Source organism: Hypanus sabinus, chromosome 14, assembly GCF_030144855.1.
Source record: "Hypanus sabinus isolate sHypSab1 chromosome 14, sHypSab1.hap1, whole genome shotgun sequence".
NCBI lineage: Eukaryota > Metazoa > Chordata > Chondrichthyes > Myliobatiformes > Dasyatidae > Hypanus > Hypanus sabinus.
In genome coordinates, this window is record NC_082719.1 from 331,973 (window position 1) to 352,434 (window position 20,462).

Below are 20,462 nucleotides of genomic sequence, written 5' to 3' on the forward strand. Positions count from 1 at the left end.
AAAGCTGTAGTTGAAATTTCTATTCCAAAATAATTGTGTGGCAGAAGATAATTATTGTAATTTATAATATACATACTTTAAATGTTACCCATTGCCTATACACTAACAATATATTTAATTTAGTTACCCAATTTATCCTCCCTTGTTCATATTTAGGACCCTAGCTTCTGGTTCTACAACTTCACGCTTCCAAATCAGCTTTCAAATTGTCTAATTTTACTAAGGATGAAACATCTGCAATGAAAATTTCCAAAAGGTTTTGTAAAGTAAATAAGTCACTCTTCCACCTTCAGTCATATGTTGCAGAAAAGTGCAATTTATTTATGTATCAACAATAAAAGCAGACATATGATTATGACAGAAAAGAAAATGAAACATGATAACATCAGTAGTATAATTCCTCCTTGCCAAGAAAAAGTCTGGGTCTAATGACTGGCTATTACAACACTGTAGATTGTTTTTTGTGTTTAATCTTTTTAGACTCTTCTTTTGAAAAAAAAAATTTTAAAGAATTATTCAGATAATTAGTATTTCATATTGGAATTGATTTCTGCAGCTGTAAGAGCCCTTTTTCAGCTCAGCTTCTGCTGAAATCCTTGTCTCTTTATTTAGTGCCTTTATCGTCCCTTTTAAATTCTTCAAGAAGTCCCGAAATTGTATTCAAAATTTCATTCACCTTGCTATATCTCTGCCTTTTAAGATGTTCTTTTAACCCTACCTTTGCTATTTTACATGAATCAACGTACAATTGCAAAACTTGCAAAGAACTGTATACGAATTTTATATAAAAATCTATAATTAGACATGGACACTGCTGACAAAAGGGTTACTTGTACTGGAACATGCTAATTACAACATATTCAGATATAATGATAATTACTCTACGAACATAGTACACAGGAATGGGCCATGCAGACAATGTTATGCTGAACCAAAATCGGTGGGAAGGGATGGGGGGGACGAGTGGATAAGGGAGTCATATAGGGAGCGATTCCTGCGGAAAGCGGAAGGGGGGGGGGGGGAGGGAAGCCTCCAACCTGATGGCATGAACATTGACTTCTCTAACTTCCGTTAATGCCCCTCCTCCCCTTCTTACCCCATCCCTGACATATTTAGTTGTTTGTTTTTTTCTCTCTCTGCCCATCACTCTGCCTGTTCTCCATCTCCCTCAGGTGCTCCCCCCTCCCCCTTTCTTTCTCCCGAGGCCTCCCATCCCATGATCTTTTCCCTTCTCCAGCTCTGTATCACTTTCGCCAATCACCTTTCCAGCTCTTAGCTTCATCCCACCTCCTCCGGTCTTCTCCTATCATTTCGCATTTCCCCCTCCCCCAACTACTTTCAAATCTCTTAGTATCTCTCCTTTCAGTTAGTCCTGATGAAGGGTCTCAGCCCGAAATGTTGACAGTGCTTCTTCTTATAGATGCTGCCTGGCCTGCTGTGTTCCACCAGCATTTTTGTGTGTGTTGTTACCCAAACACTAATCCCTCCTAACTACACCATGACTATATCCCTCCATCCTCTTTACACCCATGTGCCTATCCAAACCATTCTTCAAAATCTCTAAAGTGTTTAACCCTACCACCATAACAGGCAGTGCATTCCAGGCATCCACAACTTTATGAGTAAAATAACTTGCCCCTCGCCTTCAATGCATACCCTCTACAATTACACATTTCAATCTGGGGAAATGGATACTCTCTGTTCACTCTATCTATGCCTCACATAATCTTGTAAACCTCTATCAGATGTCCCCTCAACCTCTGATGCTCCAGAGAAAACATGAACCTGGAAAACTGGGTGAGACCTGACAACTTCTATTTACCAACAAAATGTTACTGTCAACAGAGAAGCAGAAGAGACTCAGATCCTCCCTTAGCAAGGAGTGGTTAAATCTTCCTTTTACAACTGAGAGATGAATTCCCTGAGAGCACTTGTGTCTTTTTCATAGATTGCCCAAATTATTGTTTTGTCAGCCAACATTCAACTGTGCGTCTAGTTGTGCTACAGGTTACTTCATTATAGAGTAAAATACTGTGTGAATATTCATCTTCCATTGTACCCAATACCTCCCATTTGTTCTTTAACCCCTATTGATCCTAGCTTTCTTCAGTACCACAATTGGTCAAATGGTTCCTGATGCAGTGAGCAGGTGGTTTTGCCTTTGTTCTGTCATTTAGCTCCCATGTAGGAAATTGGGAATAGTTACTAGCTGGTTTGAGAATGTCACAATCCTGGATATTCATATTTTTAAGCAAATATCATGGTCCTTGAACAGGATGGCTAAGAAATAGATCATTCTGATGTTCCAGTCCTTTGCCTTTACAACTATGAAGCTGTCATCGAGGAAAGGTTGTGCAGTGTTCACTGCATTCAACGGCATCTGAATCAAATTGACCAGAGACTGGAAACCACAATTGTGATTTGTTTAGGCAACAGCAGATTAAAGCTGCTCACCTTACATGTCTCTCACGTGCCATTGTTGTGCATGGGTAAGTTCATGATCCTTTTGTCTAGTTGACCACATTCTTGGTCATCAATAGTTACAAATGCACTACCACTTAAAAGTGGTCTTTGGATCACAAATCATATGGATCAGCTAGGCTGAAAGAATTCTGACTGGTTTGTGTGATAAGCCTATGCCTGCCAGCAGATCATATTCAGCATGTACATATCCCAGTAGTGCTATGGAACGTTTGTTCTTTCATGCAGTCAAACTTCAGTAACTATTCAGCTGTTCAGCCAGCTTTGGGCTGTTGGCCAGATTAGAGGGATTACCTGAGCCAACACTGAGCAGTGTCAAGGAAGCAACTAAGCCAGTGAAGGAATGACACTGAGGCGTTGAAGACAGGACACCTCCAAATGTGTGTCCAAATCCATGGAGCTTAAGGAATGGCAGGATATTGGCAAGGGAGTGGCTGGAACAAGCCTTGATCACTTGGTACCTGTCCAGGTTACCACATGATGGATAATCAAACTTTTCTAGAAGAAAGATAGATATTTTAGAAAAAGCGACATTTTGTTTGCTATTATGTGTCTGCCACTTCTCTGTCAAACTTTGCAGTTCTACGGCTTGCTTTTAATGAGCTGAAAGTTATCACCTAAATATTACTGTGGACGTTGCAGAAACTGAATTCTTTCCATAGTTTACTAAACACTCTTTAGATGCTCATATTTAATAAAATTGTTCATAGAAACAACCTATCTTCCAGCTGACCTGGCTTTGGTAATTCTGTGAATTACTGTCAATACCTGTAATCTGGCAGTATTAATATTTTAATTCCAAATCTGCCTGTAAACATCTGTTAATCAGAGAAAAAATGACATTTTAGAATACTTTGCTTACATAATTAAAGTGAGCAGAAATCTCTTAAAATTAATAAGCAGATGAGCTGATTTCCAACTGATAAGCCTGGTTAAACATTTGGTACTGAGCAGGGTAATCCCAAAGGCACGGATATGGAATGCAAAAGCAACATTATTCAAGGAAAATCACATTAAGCAGACTTTTTGACAAAGAGCATCTTGATATTCCTCGGCTATCTTTTGTTCTAATTCGGGACAGCAATGTAATCTTCTTTTAGTTCATTGATTGCAGCCTATCAATCACAATATGAATATTAATATGAAAAACATATACAAAAGAATATGCAAATTACAATTACACCTCAATTTTACTTACAAAATTCCAATTATTCTGCTTGGGTTGTTTCCAAATCACTGTCTTGTAGGCCTTGGGCTGTGCAGCACATATTAAAGTTGTATAGATTGTACGCCTGGAATTTGTGTCATTTTTAAAAAGATTACCAGTAATATCATCATTATTTGAACTCACTAAGTAATTACAACCTAGATTTCATAGATACAATAATCAGTTTATTTTAAAACACTAGTTGAATACTTCATCTAAGAACAACCAAGAGAAAAGCTGCAGATGCTGGTTATCAAAGCATCACACACAAAATGCTGGAGCAACTCAGCAGTCAGACAGCATCTACGGGGGAAAAAAGTACAATCCACATTTTGTGCCATCTCCAACAGGATCCCACCATCAAGCACATCTTTCCCTTCCCCCACATGCTGCTTCCCACAGGGATCACTCCCTACGCAACTTGTCCATTTGTCCCTCCCCACTGATCTCCCTCCTGGCACTTATACTTGCAAGCAGAACAAGTGCTACACCTGGCCCTGTTCTTCTTTCCTCACTACCATTCAGGACCCCAAACAGTCCTTCCAGGTGAGGCATCTGTGAGTCTAATAGAATCATATACTGCGTCTGGTGCTGCCGCTGTGGCCTCCTGTAGATCGGTGACATAGATTGGGAGACAACTTCGCCGAGCACCTACAATCCATCTGCCAGAAGCAGCGGGATCTCCCAGTGGCTATCCATTTTAATTCCATGTCAATCCATGTCTCCCCTACTGCCGTGATGAGGCCACACTCAGGTTGGAGGAACAACGCCTTATATTCCATCTGAGTAGCCTCCAACCTGATGGCATAAACATCAATTTCTCAAACTTTCAGTAATGCCTCCCTTCCTCCAGTTCCCTCTCTTGCCTTATCTCTGGATTGCCCATCACCTGCCCCTAGTGTTTCTCCCCCCTTTTCTTACTACCATGACCTCTGTCCTCACCTATCAGACTCCCCCCCCCCCCCTTCCTCATCAACCTCCCAACTCTTTACTTCAGCCCTTCCCCACCCGGTTTCACCTATGTGTTCCTCTCTCCCCTCAGTCCTCCCCCCCCCCCCCCCCAACCTCCCTTTAAATCTATTTGTCTGTTTTCCCTCCTGTCCTGCCGAAGGGTCTTGGCCCGAAAAGTCAACTGTACTTTTTGTCCAAAGATGCTCCCTGGCCTGCTGAGTTCCTCCAGCATTTTGTGTGTTACTCTTCATCTAAGAAATTATTCTAATGATTGCATGACAGCAAGTTTGTACATAATTGAAATACTTTTTTTTTTGGAGGTTTGAAGACGCTGTACCACAATGCAAGGAAGTAATTGATTTTCCCAGGGTAAAAGTATCTAAGACCAGAGGGCATGCATTGGAGGTGAGAGAGGGTAGATGTGGAGCTTAGGAGGGATGATGGTACCTAACGGCGACTCCTTTGCTTGTATCTTCGGAAACAGCTCTATTTCTACCTTCGATATCTTTTATTCTTTCCTTTCAGGGTTCTTTTGAAGACCCTGATCTGGAGTTACATGCGGGCTTCAGTCCTTTGCCTGAATGGGACCTGCTCTCGGGGTTCCACGACTGGCCATTATTCGACATGCCAAGCACTTGGCCTGAGAGTCTCGATCGTGTTCAGAAGCCTAAGATCTCAGGGCTCTAGAGACAGGGGGATAGAGGGTTGGTGTCATGGCTGGAGATTCGTGTGTTGTCGGGGAGGCCAGAAAATCTTTCACTGTGGGCCTGAAGACCCGAGGTCTTTGTGATCTTTGGACAAAGAGCTCGAAAAAAGCGATGAAACAGACTTTTAACTTAGTAAACCAGTAGGTTGTTGTTGTCTCCCACTCGCTCTGAAAATGGGGGGCACCTCCCTCTCCCTTGCCAGGGAGAGAGAGAGAACCTGTGGGTTATCGAATTTCAGATGAAATGCAAAGCTTTTGGGGTAACTTTGGTCTGTGCCCTTGCTATTGCTTAGCACAAAGTTGGGTTCGGTGATTGTACCAATGCACATTTATTTTTGCTGGTGGGGGGAGGGGGCATTGTTGCTCGCTGCCACTTACACACAGGGGAGGAGCTGGGGGGGGGACTTATGGGGTTCTCATGTTTATTCTTTGGGGCAGCACTGTTTTCGTGGATGTTTTGCAAAGAAAAAGCATTTCAGGATGTATATTGTACACATTTCTCTGACATTAAACTTGATTTTGAACCTTTGAAAGGATGTGAGGGGTTAAGTTTTTTACTCAAATTGGTGGATGTCTGGTATGGCTGTAGAGGCAAACACATTAGGGGCTTCTGAGAAACGTTTAGATAGATAAACATTATGGAGCTTAGAACAATAGGGGGCTATGGGTAAGCCTAGGTAATTCTAAGGTAAGGAAACGTTAGGCTTAGCTTTGTGGGCCGAAGGGCCTGTATTGTGCTGTTGGTTTTCTGTGTTTCTATAGGTACATGAATATGAGGTAGAAGAGGGGATGTGGATATTGTGTAAGTAGGATGAATTAGAATTATACAAAGAAGTATACAAATAAAACAAAAATATCCTATTGTAATGTAAAGTGATCATAGTGTTGACAAACTGGCTATGACAAACTTAACACTAAGATTGAATGTTTTTGTTTTATTTGCATACTTTTTTTGTATAATTTTGTTTAATTTTTCTGAATATTGTGTATCCGATGCTGTGTGTCTGTTTTACATTGCACCTGTGTACACATGCACTTGTATGTATGACAATAAATGCAACTTACGACCTCTTCCGTTGGGTCCCAGGTTAGATGCAGACTTAAGTACCTCTACTTTATCTTTACTCCAACTGAATATCTTACAGTATGTTCCTTGTTCGAGGACAAGACCTTTCTCCTGATGGGTTGCTCTGGCAGTAAATCCAAGTACTCAAGACAGGCAACCTTGAAATCACTGTCAGCTCACTGCAGGCAGCTTGGTGGACAGATGGTCAGAATGGGATATTGTTGCCTATGCGCTATTAAGCAGTCAGGCAGTAACTCATCACAACACGTTGTTACTTATTGAGATACAGCACAGAGATGGCCATTCCTGCCATTTGAACCACACCGGCAAGCAGTCCCCAGATTTAATCCTAGCCTACCACGCGCGGGACAATTTACAATGACCTATTAACCTACCAACCGGAATGTCTTTGGACTGTGGGAGGAAACCGGAGCACCCACGGCCACGGGGTGAATGTGACCGCACCAGCAAGCGGTAACAGGAATAGAACCCGGGTTCCTCATACTGTAAAGCAGTGTGCTAACCACTACGCTATCGTGCCTCCCAATGCACAGCACAAAGGCAGAGAGCTTGGGGGAAGGACAACAGCAGTGACAGCAGGAGCGGCAGGGGATAAAGGAGAAAGGAGCAGCAGCAGGTGGCCAGGGACAGGAGTAGAAGGAAAGAAGATGGAATGAGAAGCAGAAGCGGTGTAACTGAGAAAATGAATGTGTTGTAAGAACAGATTCTGGCAGAGAGAGAGAGGGAGAGGCAGGGTGGTACAGTAGCGTAGTGGTTAGCACAACGCTCTACAGTATGGGTGATCCAGATTCAATTCCCACTGTTGCCTGTAAGGGGTTTCTACGTTCTTCCTGTGATCACTTGGGCTTCCTCAAGACACTCTGGTTTCCTCCCACAGTCCGAAGACGTACCAGTTGGTAGGTTAATTGGTCACTGTAAGTTGTCCCATGATTAGGCTAGGACTAAATCAGAGGATTGCTGGGTGGCACAGCTCGAAGGGCTGGAAGGGTCTATTCCATGCAGTATACCAATAAATAAATAACTTGAGAGGACTCACCGTGACCAATTTTGAGAGCTTATTACATTTTCTGTGACATTTTTCAGCAATGTGGATAGCACAAGTCTGTCACAAAGTTGTAAATGTCATTCAGCAACATCTCTTTCAACATTTTCCAATTCAAGTGTAGTCAAAGAACAAAACTCACTTATTTAAAACTGGATGGCTTGAGAGAACCTGCAATAAAAATATACACTACTATAGAACATGAAATAAACATAATACATACAAAATGCTGGAGGAACTCAACAGGTCAGGTAGCATCTATAGGAATGAACAAACAGTCAAGGTTCCGGGCTGAGACCCTTCTGGAGGACTGGGAAGGAAGGGGGAAGGAGGAGGAGGATAGCTAGAAGGTGACAGGTGAAGCCAGGTGGATAGGGAAGGTAAAGGGCTGGATAAGAAATCTGATAGGAGAGGAGAGTGGACCATGGTAGAAAGGGAAGGAGGAGGGAACCCAAGGGGTGGTGATAGGTAGGTTAAAAGGAATGAGAGGCCAGAATGGAGAATGCAAGAAGAGGGAAAGAAGGAATTTCTTTTAGCTGGATTGAAAAAAATCGATATTCATGCCATCAGGTTGGCTGCTACCAAACGGAATATAAGGTGTTGCTTCTCCACCCTGAAGACCTCATTGTGCCACAAGAGGAGGTTTGGACTGACACATCAACCCGCATCTTCTATAAATCTACCGATTCCCACACTTATTTTGACTATACCTCTTCCAACCCTATCTCCTGTAAAAATGCTATTCCCGTTTCTCTGCCACATGTTCCCAGGATGTGGCTTTCCATTCCAGGACTTCAGAGATGTCCTCCCTCTTCAAAGGACAGGGTTTCCCTTCCTCCACCATTGATACTGCCCTCATGCGCATCTCCTCCAATTCCCGAACATCCACGCTCACCCCATCTTCCAACTGACTTAAGTGATAGAGTTCCTCTTGTCCTTACCTACCACCCCATGAGCCTCCACAACAAACACACCTTCCACCGCAACTTCAAATGGATCCTACCACCAAACATACCTTTACCTGCGCCTCTCTCTCTGCTTTCCACAGGGATCGCTCTGTCTGTGATTCCCTTGTCCATTCGTTTCTCCCCACTAAAGTTCGGATTTACATTAGCTGCAGAATTTCTGATGCTTATGAAATTAATGTTACAGATGCTGTAAGCTTGATATAAAGTATAAAGCTGGTGGTATATTTCATCTATAAATGAACCAAAATGGGGGAAATACTCAGCAGTTCAGGCAGCATCCACAGAGAAAAAAGCATTTTGCATTTCAGGTCAAAGAGCCATCATGAATGGCTTCCCTGAAGAAAGGTCATATATCTGAAATGTTAACTCTGTTTCTCATTTCACAGATCCTTTCTGATCTGTTAAGTCTTCCTAGTTTTTTTTTATTTCAGACAGAAAAACAATGAAAGAGATTGCATATCAAATTATCTGAGTCCAGCAATTGACTGAATCATGACAGCAAAGAAACAAAGGATGTGGAAATTAGTAGTGAAATTGCTTGCCAATGGTTTGGTTGTTCTTGATTCCAGGAAAAACCACTGGAAGCTCAGGCTTGTAAAACATTCAATGAATGTCGACTTACTTTTTCTGTTCAACCTTGATCACATACTTACTGTAGGTGTTGTTTCCTGCACTACTCCTGAAATCAAAAATGTCATAAATTTTCCTCGCAGTTTCCACACACCGCTCTCACTTTTACATGACCACTTCTGGCTTTTCCCCTCACTCTCTAGATATCTATGACTCCTTCTCAAACAATAAGCAAGTGACTAATATCTGACAGACTCCCTCAGTTATCTCAAACAAGGTTCCTCCCTGCCTGCCTCTTGTGAAGATCCACTTAATTCTCACAGTTCCTCAGTCTCCATTGGATCTTCTCTGAACATGAAACTTTCCACACCTTTTCAGAATCAGAATCAGGTTTAATATCAGTGGCATACGTCGTGAAATTTGTTATCTCTGCGGTAGCAGTACAATGCAATACATAACAAACAAAAAACATGAACTACCATAAGTATATAAGATCAAAAGATATAAGAACAGAATTAGGCCATTTGGCCCACTGAGTCTGTTCCACCATTTCATCATGGCTGATCCAATTTTCCTCTCAGCCCCAATCACCTGCCTTCTACTTCCCCGTATCCCTTCATCTTCTGACCAATCAAGAATCTGTCACCCTCCACCTTAAATACAATAAAGACTTGGCCTCCATAGCTGCCTATGGTAAAGAATTCCACAGATTCACTACTCGCTGAGTTAAAAAAAAATTCCTCTTCATCTCCATTCTAAAATGACACCACTCTATTTTGAGCTTGTGGCGCCTGGTCTTGGGAAACATCCTTTCCACATCCATTCTTTCAAGGCCTTTCACCATTCGATAGGTTTCAATTAGGTCACCCCTCATTCTTCAGAATTCTAGTGAATATAGGCCCAGAGCATCAAATGCTCTTCATATGCCAAGTCGTTCAATCCTGGAATCATTTGAACCCTCTCCAGATTCAGCACATCCTTTCTAAGATAAAGGGCCCAGGCCTGCTCACAACACTCCATGAGGCCTCACCAATAAGACTCTCAAATCCTTTTGTACCTCTGTTTTTGTTTTCTTTTTTCCAACAATGGCTTTTTCTTTGCCACTCTCCCATAAAGCCGTGACTGGTGAAGCACCAGTTGTTGTATGCGCAGTCTCTCCCATCTCAGCCACTGAAGCCTGTAACTCCTCCAGAGTTGTCACAGGTCTCTTGGTGGCCTCTCTCACTAGTCCCCTCCTTGCATGGTCGCTCAGTTTTCCAGGACAGCCTGCTCTGGACAGACTTACAGCTGTGCCATATTCTTTCCATTTTTTTGATGACTGACTTAACAGTACTCCAAGGCATATTCAGTGACCTGGAAATGTTCTTGTATCCATTTCCTGACTGGTGCTTTTCAATAAACTTTTCCCCAGAGTTGCCTGGTATGTTTTTTTGTCTTCATGGTGTAGTCTTTGCCAGGATACTAACTCACTAGCAGTTGGATCTTCCAGATACAGGTGTATGTTTACTACAATCAATTGAAACATCTTGACTGCCCACAGGTCTCAAAAAACAGATCTCCATTTAACTAATTACATGAATTCTAAAACCAAATTGGCTGTAGCAGTGACGATTGGTGTGTCATATTAAGGGGGGGGGGGCAAATACTTCTGCAATCAATTACTTTGCATTTTATATTTTTAAATTAATTTAGATCACTTTGTAGAGATCTGTTTTCATTTTGTCAAAGAAGAGTCTTTATCTGTTGATCAGTGTCAACAAAGAACAAATTAAATCCATTGTGATTTAATGTTGTAAAATAATAAAACATAAAAACTTCCAAGGAAAGGGTGAATACAGTTTGAGGGCTCTGTAGCTCCCTGAACTCCCTATACAGCACCTCGTTACTCATCCTACCTATGTCATTGGTACCTACATGGACCATGACATCTGGCTGTACACTTTCCCACTTAAGAATCCTGAGGACTCGATCTGAGATATCTCAGACCCTCAAACCCGGGAGGCAACATACCATCCAGGAATCCTCTTCTCACCACAGAACCTCCTGTCTGTTCCCCCAATGAATCCCCTATCACCACAGCATACCTCTTCTCCCCCACCCCTTCCCTTCTGAGACACAGAGGCAGACTCAGTGCCTGAGACCCAAACATTGTGATTTTCCTCTGCTAGGCCAACAACACCCCCCTCCAAAGCGATAAACCTGTTGTTGATGGGGATTGTCAGTGTTACTTTGTACTGGCTCCTTAACCATTCTTCCCCTTTTTCTGACTGTCACACAGTCTTCTGTCTTTTACACAGTGGGTATAACTACCTCTCTTATATGTCTTATATATCACCCCTTCAGCATCTTGAATGATCTAGAGTTCATCCAGTTCCAGATGCAACTCGTGAATGCAGATTGTTAGAAGCTGCAGCTGGATAGTCGTCAGGGATTCTGGATGTCTCCCTGTCCACGAGAAGAGCAGTCCTCTATCCTGCCTGGTATCTCTTCTTTCCTAATTGCGCAGATATAAAGAAGGGAAGGAGAAGAAAAACTTAACCTCAAGCTAATACATACTGTAACAATTCCACCCCCTTGACTTCCTATTCAACAACCAAGAAATAGTAAAAACTTTCATCAAAATTCCACCACCAGACATGCCTTCCCTCTCTGCTCCTTTCAGATCTCTGAAGGGATTGCTCACTTTCTGGCTCCCTACTCCATTCCTCTATCTTGAACTGCCACTCATGGTTCTTCCCATGCAACCTTAGAAGATACAGCACCTGCTTCCTACCATCCTGGGACCCAACAGTCCTTGAAAGTGAAGCAGTGTTTGAATTACATTTCTTCCAATCCAACGCACTGCATCTGGTGCTCACTACATGGTCTGCTCCACACTGGAGAAACCCAACACAGTTCTGTTCCCATCATTCTATGGGTTTCCTCCAGATGCTCGGCTTTCCTTCCACATCAAAAACACTGTTTTCAATTGCCACTTTAGATTGTCCCTCGTATATAGGTAAGTGTCAAAACCTGGGAGGGATCTGATAGGAATTTGAGGGGAATAAAATTGGATTAATGTAGGATTGATATAAATAGATCCCTGATGGTTAGCACAGATTCCATGTGCTGCAAGGCCTATTTATGTGATTTACGATACTGAGACAATCCAATCCATCATATTTATTGCACTTCCTTTACTAAAAGGCCACGTGTACAAATAGGAATAAGATACTCCCAATCCTGGACATGGGTAGTGGGGTGGATATAAGTCTCTACCAAAGTAGTAAGGTGCTCCTACCCTCCACTAACTTACAGGTCACCCTTGGGCAAAGTGAAGCACCTGATTAGTTGCTTGATCAGGGTCACAAGATTTCATGGGAGCAGTGGTTGATGGCTGTATGAGCAGCTGGTTCATATCACAGGTGCTGGTTATGTGATCACTAACACCAGGCAGATGATCTCCGAATCTATCGATCATGGCTGGGTCACCTGTCTTGTAGAGACACTGCCCAGAAGAAGGCAATGGCATGCCACTTCTGTAGAAACATTTGCCAAGAACAATCACGGTCACCATGATTGCCTACATCATACAACAGGCCACATAATGATGATGATGAATCCTAGTCCATCGAAGAATATGAGACAATGATCCAGAGGTGTGGCAGTTTGAGAATTTGAGTTCAGTTTAAAAGAAATTAAGAAAGTAAAAAGCAGGAAGCAGCAAAAATGACAATGGAACTTTCAAACCCAAACTGGTTCACCAAATCAGGTTAGGGCAGCTAATCCACTGTCCTTATCTGCTCTGGCCAACTCCATCACTGCCTTCAAAAATGGCCAAAAAAAAGACAACAAATATTGCCTCAAGGGGGAAACTTAACAACGCTTTCTCAGAGCAACCAAAAATGGACAATAATTGCTGGCCTTGACAGTGGCATCCACATATCAAATACAAGTAACATTGGTCCCTGTCTTGAACAGCATCATAAATAATAATGCCAGAGGAAGGAATCAGAGAACATTCTGTACCTGGGGGTCAAAAACCAAAAGGTAAAAGTAATAAAAAGTTCACAGAAAGAAAATGATCTAAATAGTACAATTTATACAAGTCCTCCTTTTGGTAGTTACCACCCCAGCCTATGCTTTAATTTTCTTTCACCTTTGATTGACATGTACTTTCACAATTAACATTCATACCTCATCTTGGACTCCAATAATAAATAGAGTTGGAATCACTGGGACTCACCTTGAACATTGTATTTAGATTGATGTTCTTTTGCGTGGTAGCATTTAGAGCACGAATGGCTGGTGTCCTTGAGAAAACAAAACAAATATGTAAATGCAAAAGCTGTATAAGACGGGTGTGCAATGATTCAAAGGTTTGAAAGCTTGGGAATGTTCACCTTCTGTCATCCCATGCAGGTGGAGGTCTCCAATGATCATAATTCGTCTCTACCCTGTACCATCTATGTAAATGAGAGAAAAACATAACTTCATGAGATGCTTTCAGAGTTAGATGAATCTAAATAAAAACAACTTATTCTCTAATCTGCTGGGAAACAGAACCTGAGTATTAAATTCTCTAAACATGAACCATTAACACAATGCTTATGGAATAATTGTGTGTACTGCCTTGATAGACTCCTAACTGTAGCCTGAGCAGCATTCTAGGAGATATGGCAAAGATCAACAGCAGATTGGTGTGAGCCCAAGCTGAAATCCCATCATCAGCATAATGTTAGAACAGTGAAAATGCACACGTGGGACTCTATCTTAAGTATGAGGTCAGAGGTCTCAAGGAGGACAAAGAATGCAGTTTGGTTGGTGATATTTTAAATAGCAAGCTGTCAGGGGAGATGAGGACAAATATATTTGGTAGATCTGTGAGAAATAATACTTTTTTTCTGACCAGTGAACTTGCAAAATCTAACTGCATGCTAATTTTGTATCTTATACTAGTGGTTGCTGTGGAGAGTTTTACAGTGGATAGAAGGTGTTAAGGTAAATAAAATTCTCGCCAAAGGGTCAGGAATTAGATTTTATCTGGAAATGTGTAAAATTCCTCTAAGCTTTGCCAGTTTTCAATTGCACAGGCCCTATTTCTTTTGAACTTCTGTGAAAGAATTTCTAGGGAAGAATCACCAATAGCTACTTCTAGTAAATATTGCACCTTGCTGGCGGTTCAGCTGAATAAACCATCTTAAAGGAGAATCTCCCCACACATTGCCTGAACCTTAGCATTTTTGCTTTTTTATCCACTTACTGCCCTTTAGTAGACTTCAAAGGCCAGACGTCAATAGGCCTTTCAGGTTCCCTTGTTATAATGACACCTTCATTTGGCTTGACTCCACCTAATATGAAGTACACATTTGCAGTGATGGGAGAATAGGACAACTTCTTTAATGCAACTTGAAAGTCCACAGCTTCTCTAAGAGCCTGAAGAAACAAGAAACACAGACATCTTTTATTATTAGTTTAGAGTTTGTCATTTTCACTCATTGTCAGGTCAATTCCCTCCCTTCACTCCACCTTGCTGACTGTGGGTGACTTCATTAAGAACACGTCCAATGGTTACAAATACTCTTGGTATCATGGCCAGATTCTCAGTAAAGAATAAGAAAAATCTTTAAAAAAAGGACAGTAAAATGCTGGAATAATAAAATACAAGCTATTTCCCCTATTTATCTTACTCATTGTATTTTACTGCCATTTAATGATACAATTCAATAAATTTTAATCTTCTCAGATCAGCTATCAGATCTTCAGTATCGATGTTCTTAGCAGGCTGTAGGTTCAAGTGCCTTGAGTGTGTAATCCTGGCTAAAGCTTCAGAGTATTACTAAGGGAGTGTATCACCTAGGGACTGCTGAACTGTCAATGGTACCATCGTTCTAATGAAATGGTAAGCCAAGACCCTCAAATTAGTTTCAAACAATATGTCAGTGTTATTCACAGAAGAGTATCTGTCAACCAACATCAGGAAAGAACTTGCCTTATTGTAAATATATGATGTTGTTCATGAGGGCTTTTTTGTTAATAAGGTCAATGAAAATTACTTACATCTCTAATCACCCAGCTGGGAGAACGATTTCTCTTCAGAAAAGCGGCAATTGCAGTTTTCCACCGCGCACCTTTAGCTGAAATAATAATTCCATAGAACTGACTCCAATGTCATATAAAGGAGGTTTGTTTGACTATTCAACCTGACATTACATATTAAAATACAAACAGCAAAAACATAACAGCAGAACCACTGAAGTACTACATTACTGTTCCTTGCTTCTGTAAAATATTGTACTTACTCATAGCCAAGAACTGAAATATACTTCAAATAGATGGCAAAAGCAGATATCATACAATAAATGGCAGGACCTATGGAAGCACTGATGTACAGAGGGATCTTGGAGTGCAAGTCCATAACACCATAGAAGTGGCAACATATTTGATAGGTTAGTGAAGAAGGCATTCAGCATGTTTGCCTTCGTTAATAAAGACACTAAGTGTAAAAATCTGAAAGTTGTTGCATCTGTGCAAAAGTTCAGTCAGGCCACATTTGAGGTATCATAAACATGAGCATCCACATCCAACACATCATCCTCGCAACTTCTGCTATCTCTAAAGGGATTCTATTACTAAACTTATCTCTGTCTCCTCACCCACCCTGCTTTCCACAGGGATCGATCGCTCCCACGATTCCCTTGTCCACTCATCCTTCCATGCTAATCTCCCTCCTGTCACTTATCCCTGCAAGCTGCCTCTCCTACATTATAAATTGGGGGACCGCTTCTTCGAGCACACCCTCTCCATCTATCTAAAGCAGAACTACCTGGTGGGCAAACATTTTAATTTGATTCCCATTCTTGTTCTGACACGTCATTCCATGGCCTCTCTTGTGCCAAGATGAGGCCACCCTCAGGGTGGAGTAGCAACACCTTATATTCCATCTGTGTAGCCTCCAACTTAATGGTATAAATATTGATTTTTGCATCCAGTTAAAAAAAAATTCCCTCCCCCTCCCCTCTTCTTCTGTTTTCCACTCTGGCCTCTTATCTCTTCTCACCTGCCTATCATTTCCCCTGGATCATTTCCTCCTTTCATTTCTCCAATGGTCCACTCTCTTCTCCTACCAGATTCCTTCCAGTCCAGCCCTTTATCTTTCCCACCCACCCCGGCTTCACCTATCAATTTCTAGCTGGTTCTCCTTCCCTTCCCCCCACCGTTTCATTCTGGCGTCGGCCCCCTTCCTTTCAGTCCTGAAGAAGGGTGTCAGACCAAAATGTGGACTGTAAATTTGTTTCCAAAGATGCTGCCTGATCTACTGAGTTCCTTCTGGAGTTTCCGTGTGTTGCTTTGAAGTATCATATATAGTTCTAATCAACACATTATAGGAAGGATGTGAAGGATTAGGTATTGAAGATGTACATAGGATATTGCCTGGATTGGAGTGTGTTGGCTATAAGGAGAGATGGGACAAACTTGTGTTGTTTTTGATGGAGCATTAGAAACTGAGGGGTGACCTAATAGAAGCAAATAAATTTAAGGTAAGCATAGATGAAATAGATAGTCATTTTTCCAGGGAGAAATGTTCAATATTGGAGATCATAGTTTATAGGTGAAGGGGGAAAGTTTCAAAGAGATGTGCAAGGCTTTTTATTTTATACAGAGAATGGTGGGGATATGGCAGAAACTGATATGATGGTAATGTTTAAGAGGCATTTAAACACATAAATAGACTGGGAAAAGAGGGCTATAAGACAGTGAAGGCAATGGGACTTGATTAGCTAGGATTATGATTGGCATTGTAGGCCAACAAGCTTGTTCCTGCACAATACTACTTGCTGGTCTATTTTGATCTCAAAGTTCTCAAGACACACAAAGCAGAATTCACTTAACATCTAACAAAATCTATTGGAACTGTGGTAAATCAGGACATATCCACCAAGAGAGAATTGGGCAGTTGCCTGCTACAAATAAGTGTAGTTGGTTGGAAGAATATCTACTATACACATTTAATTGTTTTGATGTTTTTGGGATGACTACATTTAAAAGACAACTGTGACCCGAGTTGAAATGTGCAGACCTAGCACTGTTAGTAGCAACTGGAAATAATGCCATCTTTATATTTTGACCAATTCTATTAGTTACAACTAATGAAAATCCTCCCACACTGAGAGGAGTGGAAATCCTTTTAGAGCATAATGGAATGAAATCTACTTGGCAATTGAGGCTAATTCATATAACTCTAAACAACTTTAAGCTTATGGTATTGGGTTTACATAACACTAATTCTAATGAGTAGGTTTATCAAGACCAGGTAATTATAGACCTGGTAAAAGACCAGGGATAGCCCAGGTAATTATAGACCAGTGAGCCCTATGTCTGTGGTGGAAAAGCTGTTGGAAAAGATTCTTAGAGAATCATGGTCTGATCAGGGACAGTCAGCATGGCTTTGAGAAGGGCAGATCGTGCCTAACAAGCCTGATAGAGTACTTTGAGGAGGTGACCAGGCATATAGATGAGGGTAGTGCAGTGGATGTGATCTACATAGATTTTAGTAAGGTATTTGACAAGGATCCACACGGTAGGCTTATTCAGAAGGTCAGAAGGCATGGGATCCAGGGAAGTTTGGCCAGGTGGATTCAGAATTGGCTTGCCTGCAGAAGGCAGAGGGTTGTGGTGGAGGGAATACATTCAGATTGGAGGGTTGTGACTAGTGGTGTCCCACAAGGATCTGTTCTTGGACCTCTACTTTTCGTGACTTTTATTAATGACCTGGATGTGGGGGTAGAAGGGTGGGTTGGCAAGTTTGCAGACGACACAAAGGTTGGTGGTGTTGTAGATAGTGTAGAGAATTGTTAAAGATTGCAGAGAGACATTGATAGGATGCAGAAGTGGGCTGAGAAGAGGCAAATGAAGTTCAACCCGGAGAAGTGTGAGGTGGTACACTTTGGAAGGACAAATTCCAAAGCAGAGTACAAAGTAAATGGCAGGATACTTGTTAATATGGAGGAGTAGAGGGATCTGGGGGTACATGTCCACAGATCCCTGAAAGTTGCCTCACAGGTAGGTAGGGTAGTTAAGAAAGCTTATGGGGTGTTAGCTTTCATAAGTCATGGGATAGAGTTTAAGAGACGCGATGTAATGATGCAGCTCTATAAAACTCTGGTTAGGCCACACTTGGAGTACTGTGTCCAGTTCCGGTCGCCTCACTATAGGAAGGATGTGGAAGCATTGGAAAGGGTACAGAGGAGATTTACCAGGATGCTGCCTGGTTTAGAGAGTATGGATTATGAACAGAGATTAAGGGAGCTAGGGCTTTACTCTTTGGAGAGAAGGAGGATGAGAGGAGACATGATAGAGGTGTACAAGACATTAAGAGGAATAGACAGAGTGGACAGCCAGCGCCTCTTCCCCAGGGCACCACTGCTCAGTACAAGAGGACATGGCTTTAAGGTAAGGGGAGGGAAGTTCAAGGGGGATATTAGAGGAAGGTTTTTTACTCAGAGAGTGGTTGGTGTGTGGAATGCACTGCCTGAGTCAGTGGTGGAGGCAGATACACCAGTGAAGTTTAAGAGACTACTAGACAGGTATATGGAGGAATTTAAGGTGGAGGGTTATATGGGAGGCAGGGTTTGAGGGTCGGCACAACATTGTGGGCCGAAGGGTCTGTAATGTGCTGTAATAGTCTATGTTCTATGTTAGACAAGAGTAACAAAGTTCAACAAACCTCTTTCATTTGCAGTAATGGAAAACTTATTTGGTTTTTGCCCAGTCCATAAACCAACAAAACCAAGGAATGTTGTCCCTGAGTAAACAATCTGAATTTTAAAAAGGGACACAGAGTTAAGACTTTGGCAGCAAGGAAAACAGCATTAAATTGTAGGATACAAACAATCAGAAAATATACTCAAAACCAGCTCATCAGCATGTCGGAAAATGTTCCAGTATACAGGTGTCCCCTGCTTTACCAACGTTCGCTTTACGCCACTTCGCTTTTACAAAAGACCTACAATTAGTAACCTGCTTTCGTATTACAAAGAGGATTTTCGCTTTTACGAAAAATGTTCCGATATAAATTAATGGTTCTTTGCTTTACACCATTTTGGCTTAAGAAAGGTTTCATAGGAGAGCTCTGCCTCTGTAAAGGTGGGGAGGGGACCACCTGTAGATTAAAATAATTAACACAAGAGATGGTCTCAGTTAAAAGGAGGGTTGGCAAAAATGGACACGAGTTGAATTACATCTAAGTACACTTTATTCCTCTAGCAAACAAATGGTGACATTGTTTATAAGACCATTAAGACATAAGAGCAGAATTAGGCCATTTGGCCCATTGAGTCCGCTCTGCTATTCAATACAACTGATCCTTTTTTTCTCCTCCTCAACCCCATTTCCCTGCCTTCTCCCCGTAACCGTTGATGCCGTGTCCAATCAAGAACCTGTCAATCTCTGCCTTAAATACACCCAACAACCTGGCCACTACGGTGGCACATGGCAACAAATTCACCACCCTCTTGCTAAAGCAATTTCTCTGCATCTCTATTTTGAATGAACGCCCCTCTATCCTGAGACTATGCCCTCTTGTCATTGGACTCTCCCACCATGGGAAATATCCTTTCCACATCTACTCTGTCTAGACCTTTCAACATTCAAAAGGTTTCATTGAGATCCTCCCTCATACTTCTAATTTCCAGTGAGTACAAACCCAGAGCTATCCTTGTCTGATAACCCTCTCATTCCTGGAATCATTGTTGTGAATCTCCTCTGGACCCTCTCCAAAGCCAGTACATCTCTTCTAGGATGAGTCCAAAACTGTACACAATACTCAAAGTGAGACCTCACTAGTGCCTAATAAAGCCTCAGCACTATATCCCTGCTCTTATATATAACCTCCCGGACAAATGCCAAGGAAGAACAACCATGTCAGAAAGTCTGGTCGTGGGAGGCCAGGTAAAATGGGCAGGCTTGAGACGATCCACAGAAAAACTATCCGGGATACCTCCAGAGTCCAGCGTAAAAAAACTTAACCCCCGTTTCCACACGTGGAGCGGGCCGCAGAGAACCCATAACTCACAAACACATATTTCGCCTCCTACAGACCCGGCAAGAGGCGCGACCGCGGCCGGCCATGTGGCGTCGTGGGCACCGGAGCGAAAGTTCTGGCGCTGTCCAGAGAAGCCGCCCGCCGCTGCGAAGCGTACCGTGGATGTTGGGAGAACCGCAGGGGTTGCTTGAGATCGAGCTCCGCATAAGAGGGCTGAAGGGCCGCCCAACTTGACCCACGGCAGTCTGTCCAACCAAACCCACATTCACCTGGTCGAAACGCCGCGCAGGGACTGCGAAAGGAGCCTCGGCGCGCTGACACGGCCAAACAGTCCCTGCCACCCTTCTTTAGCCTGCACCACACAAACTTTTCTGTCACCAGTTTCTGCGATGCCCTGCGGCCCGGGTGAGAAAGCCCGTGGATCACA

The 20,462-nt window shown here is 42.3% G+C and overlaps 1 protein-coding gene across 5 annotated transcripts in view; it reads right to left on the reverse strand.

Moving 5' to 3' along the window:
* Positions 1–293: 293 nt before the first annotated feature.
* The window catches only part of LOC132404514 (N-acylethanolamine-hydrolyzing acid amidase-like), a 32,781-nt gene continuing 12,612 nt past the window's right edge, over positions 294–20,462 (reverse strand). Inside the window, exons 4-11 of one of the 5 annotated variants that reach the window (XM_059988666.1) lie at positions 18,719–18,809; positions 15,052–15,128; positions 14,255–14,427; positions 13,395–13,457; positions 13,238–13,304; positions 7,617–7,645; positions 3,680–3,773; positions 294–2,979 (exon numbers count right to left, since the gene is read on the reverse strand). In XM_059988666.1, coding sequence (XP_059844649.1) covers positions 2,932–2,979; positions 3,680–3,773; positions 7,617–7,645; positions 13,238–13,304; positions 13,395–13,457; positions 14,255–14,427; positions 15,052–15,128; positions 18,719–18,809 — 642 coding nt within the window. In that variant the 3' untranslated portion in view covers positions 294–2,931. The other 4 variants (XM_059988665.1, XM_059988669.1, XM_059988668.1 and 1 more) reach the window with 4 other exon arrangements.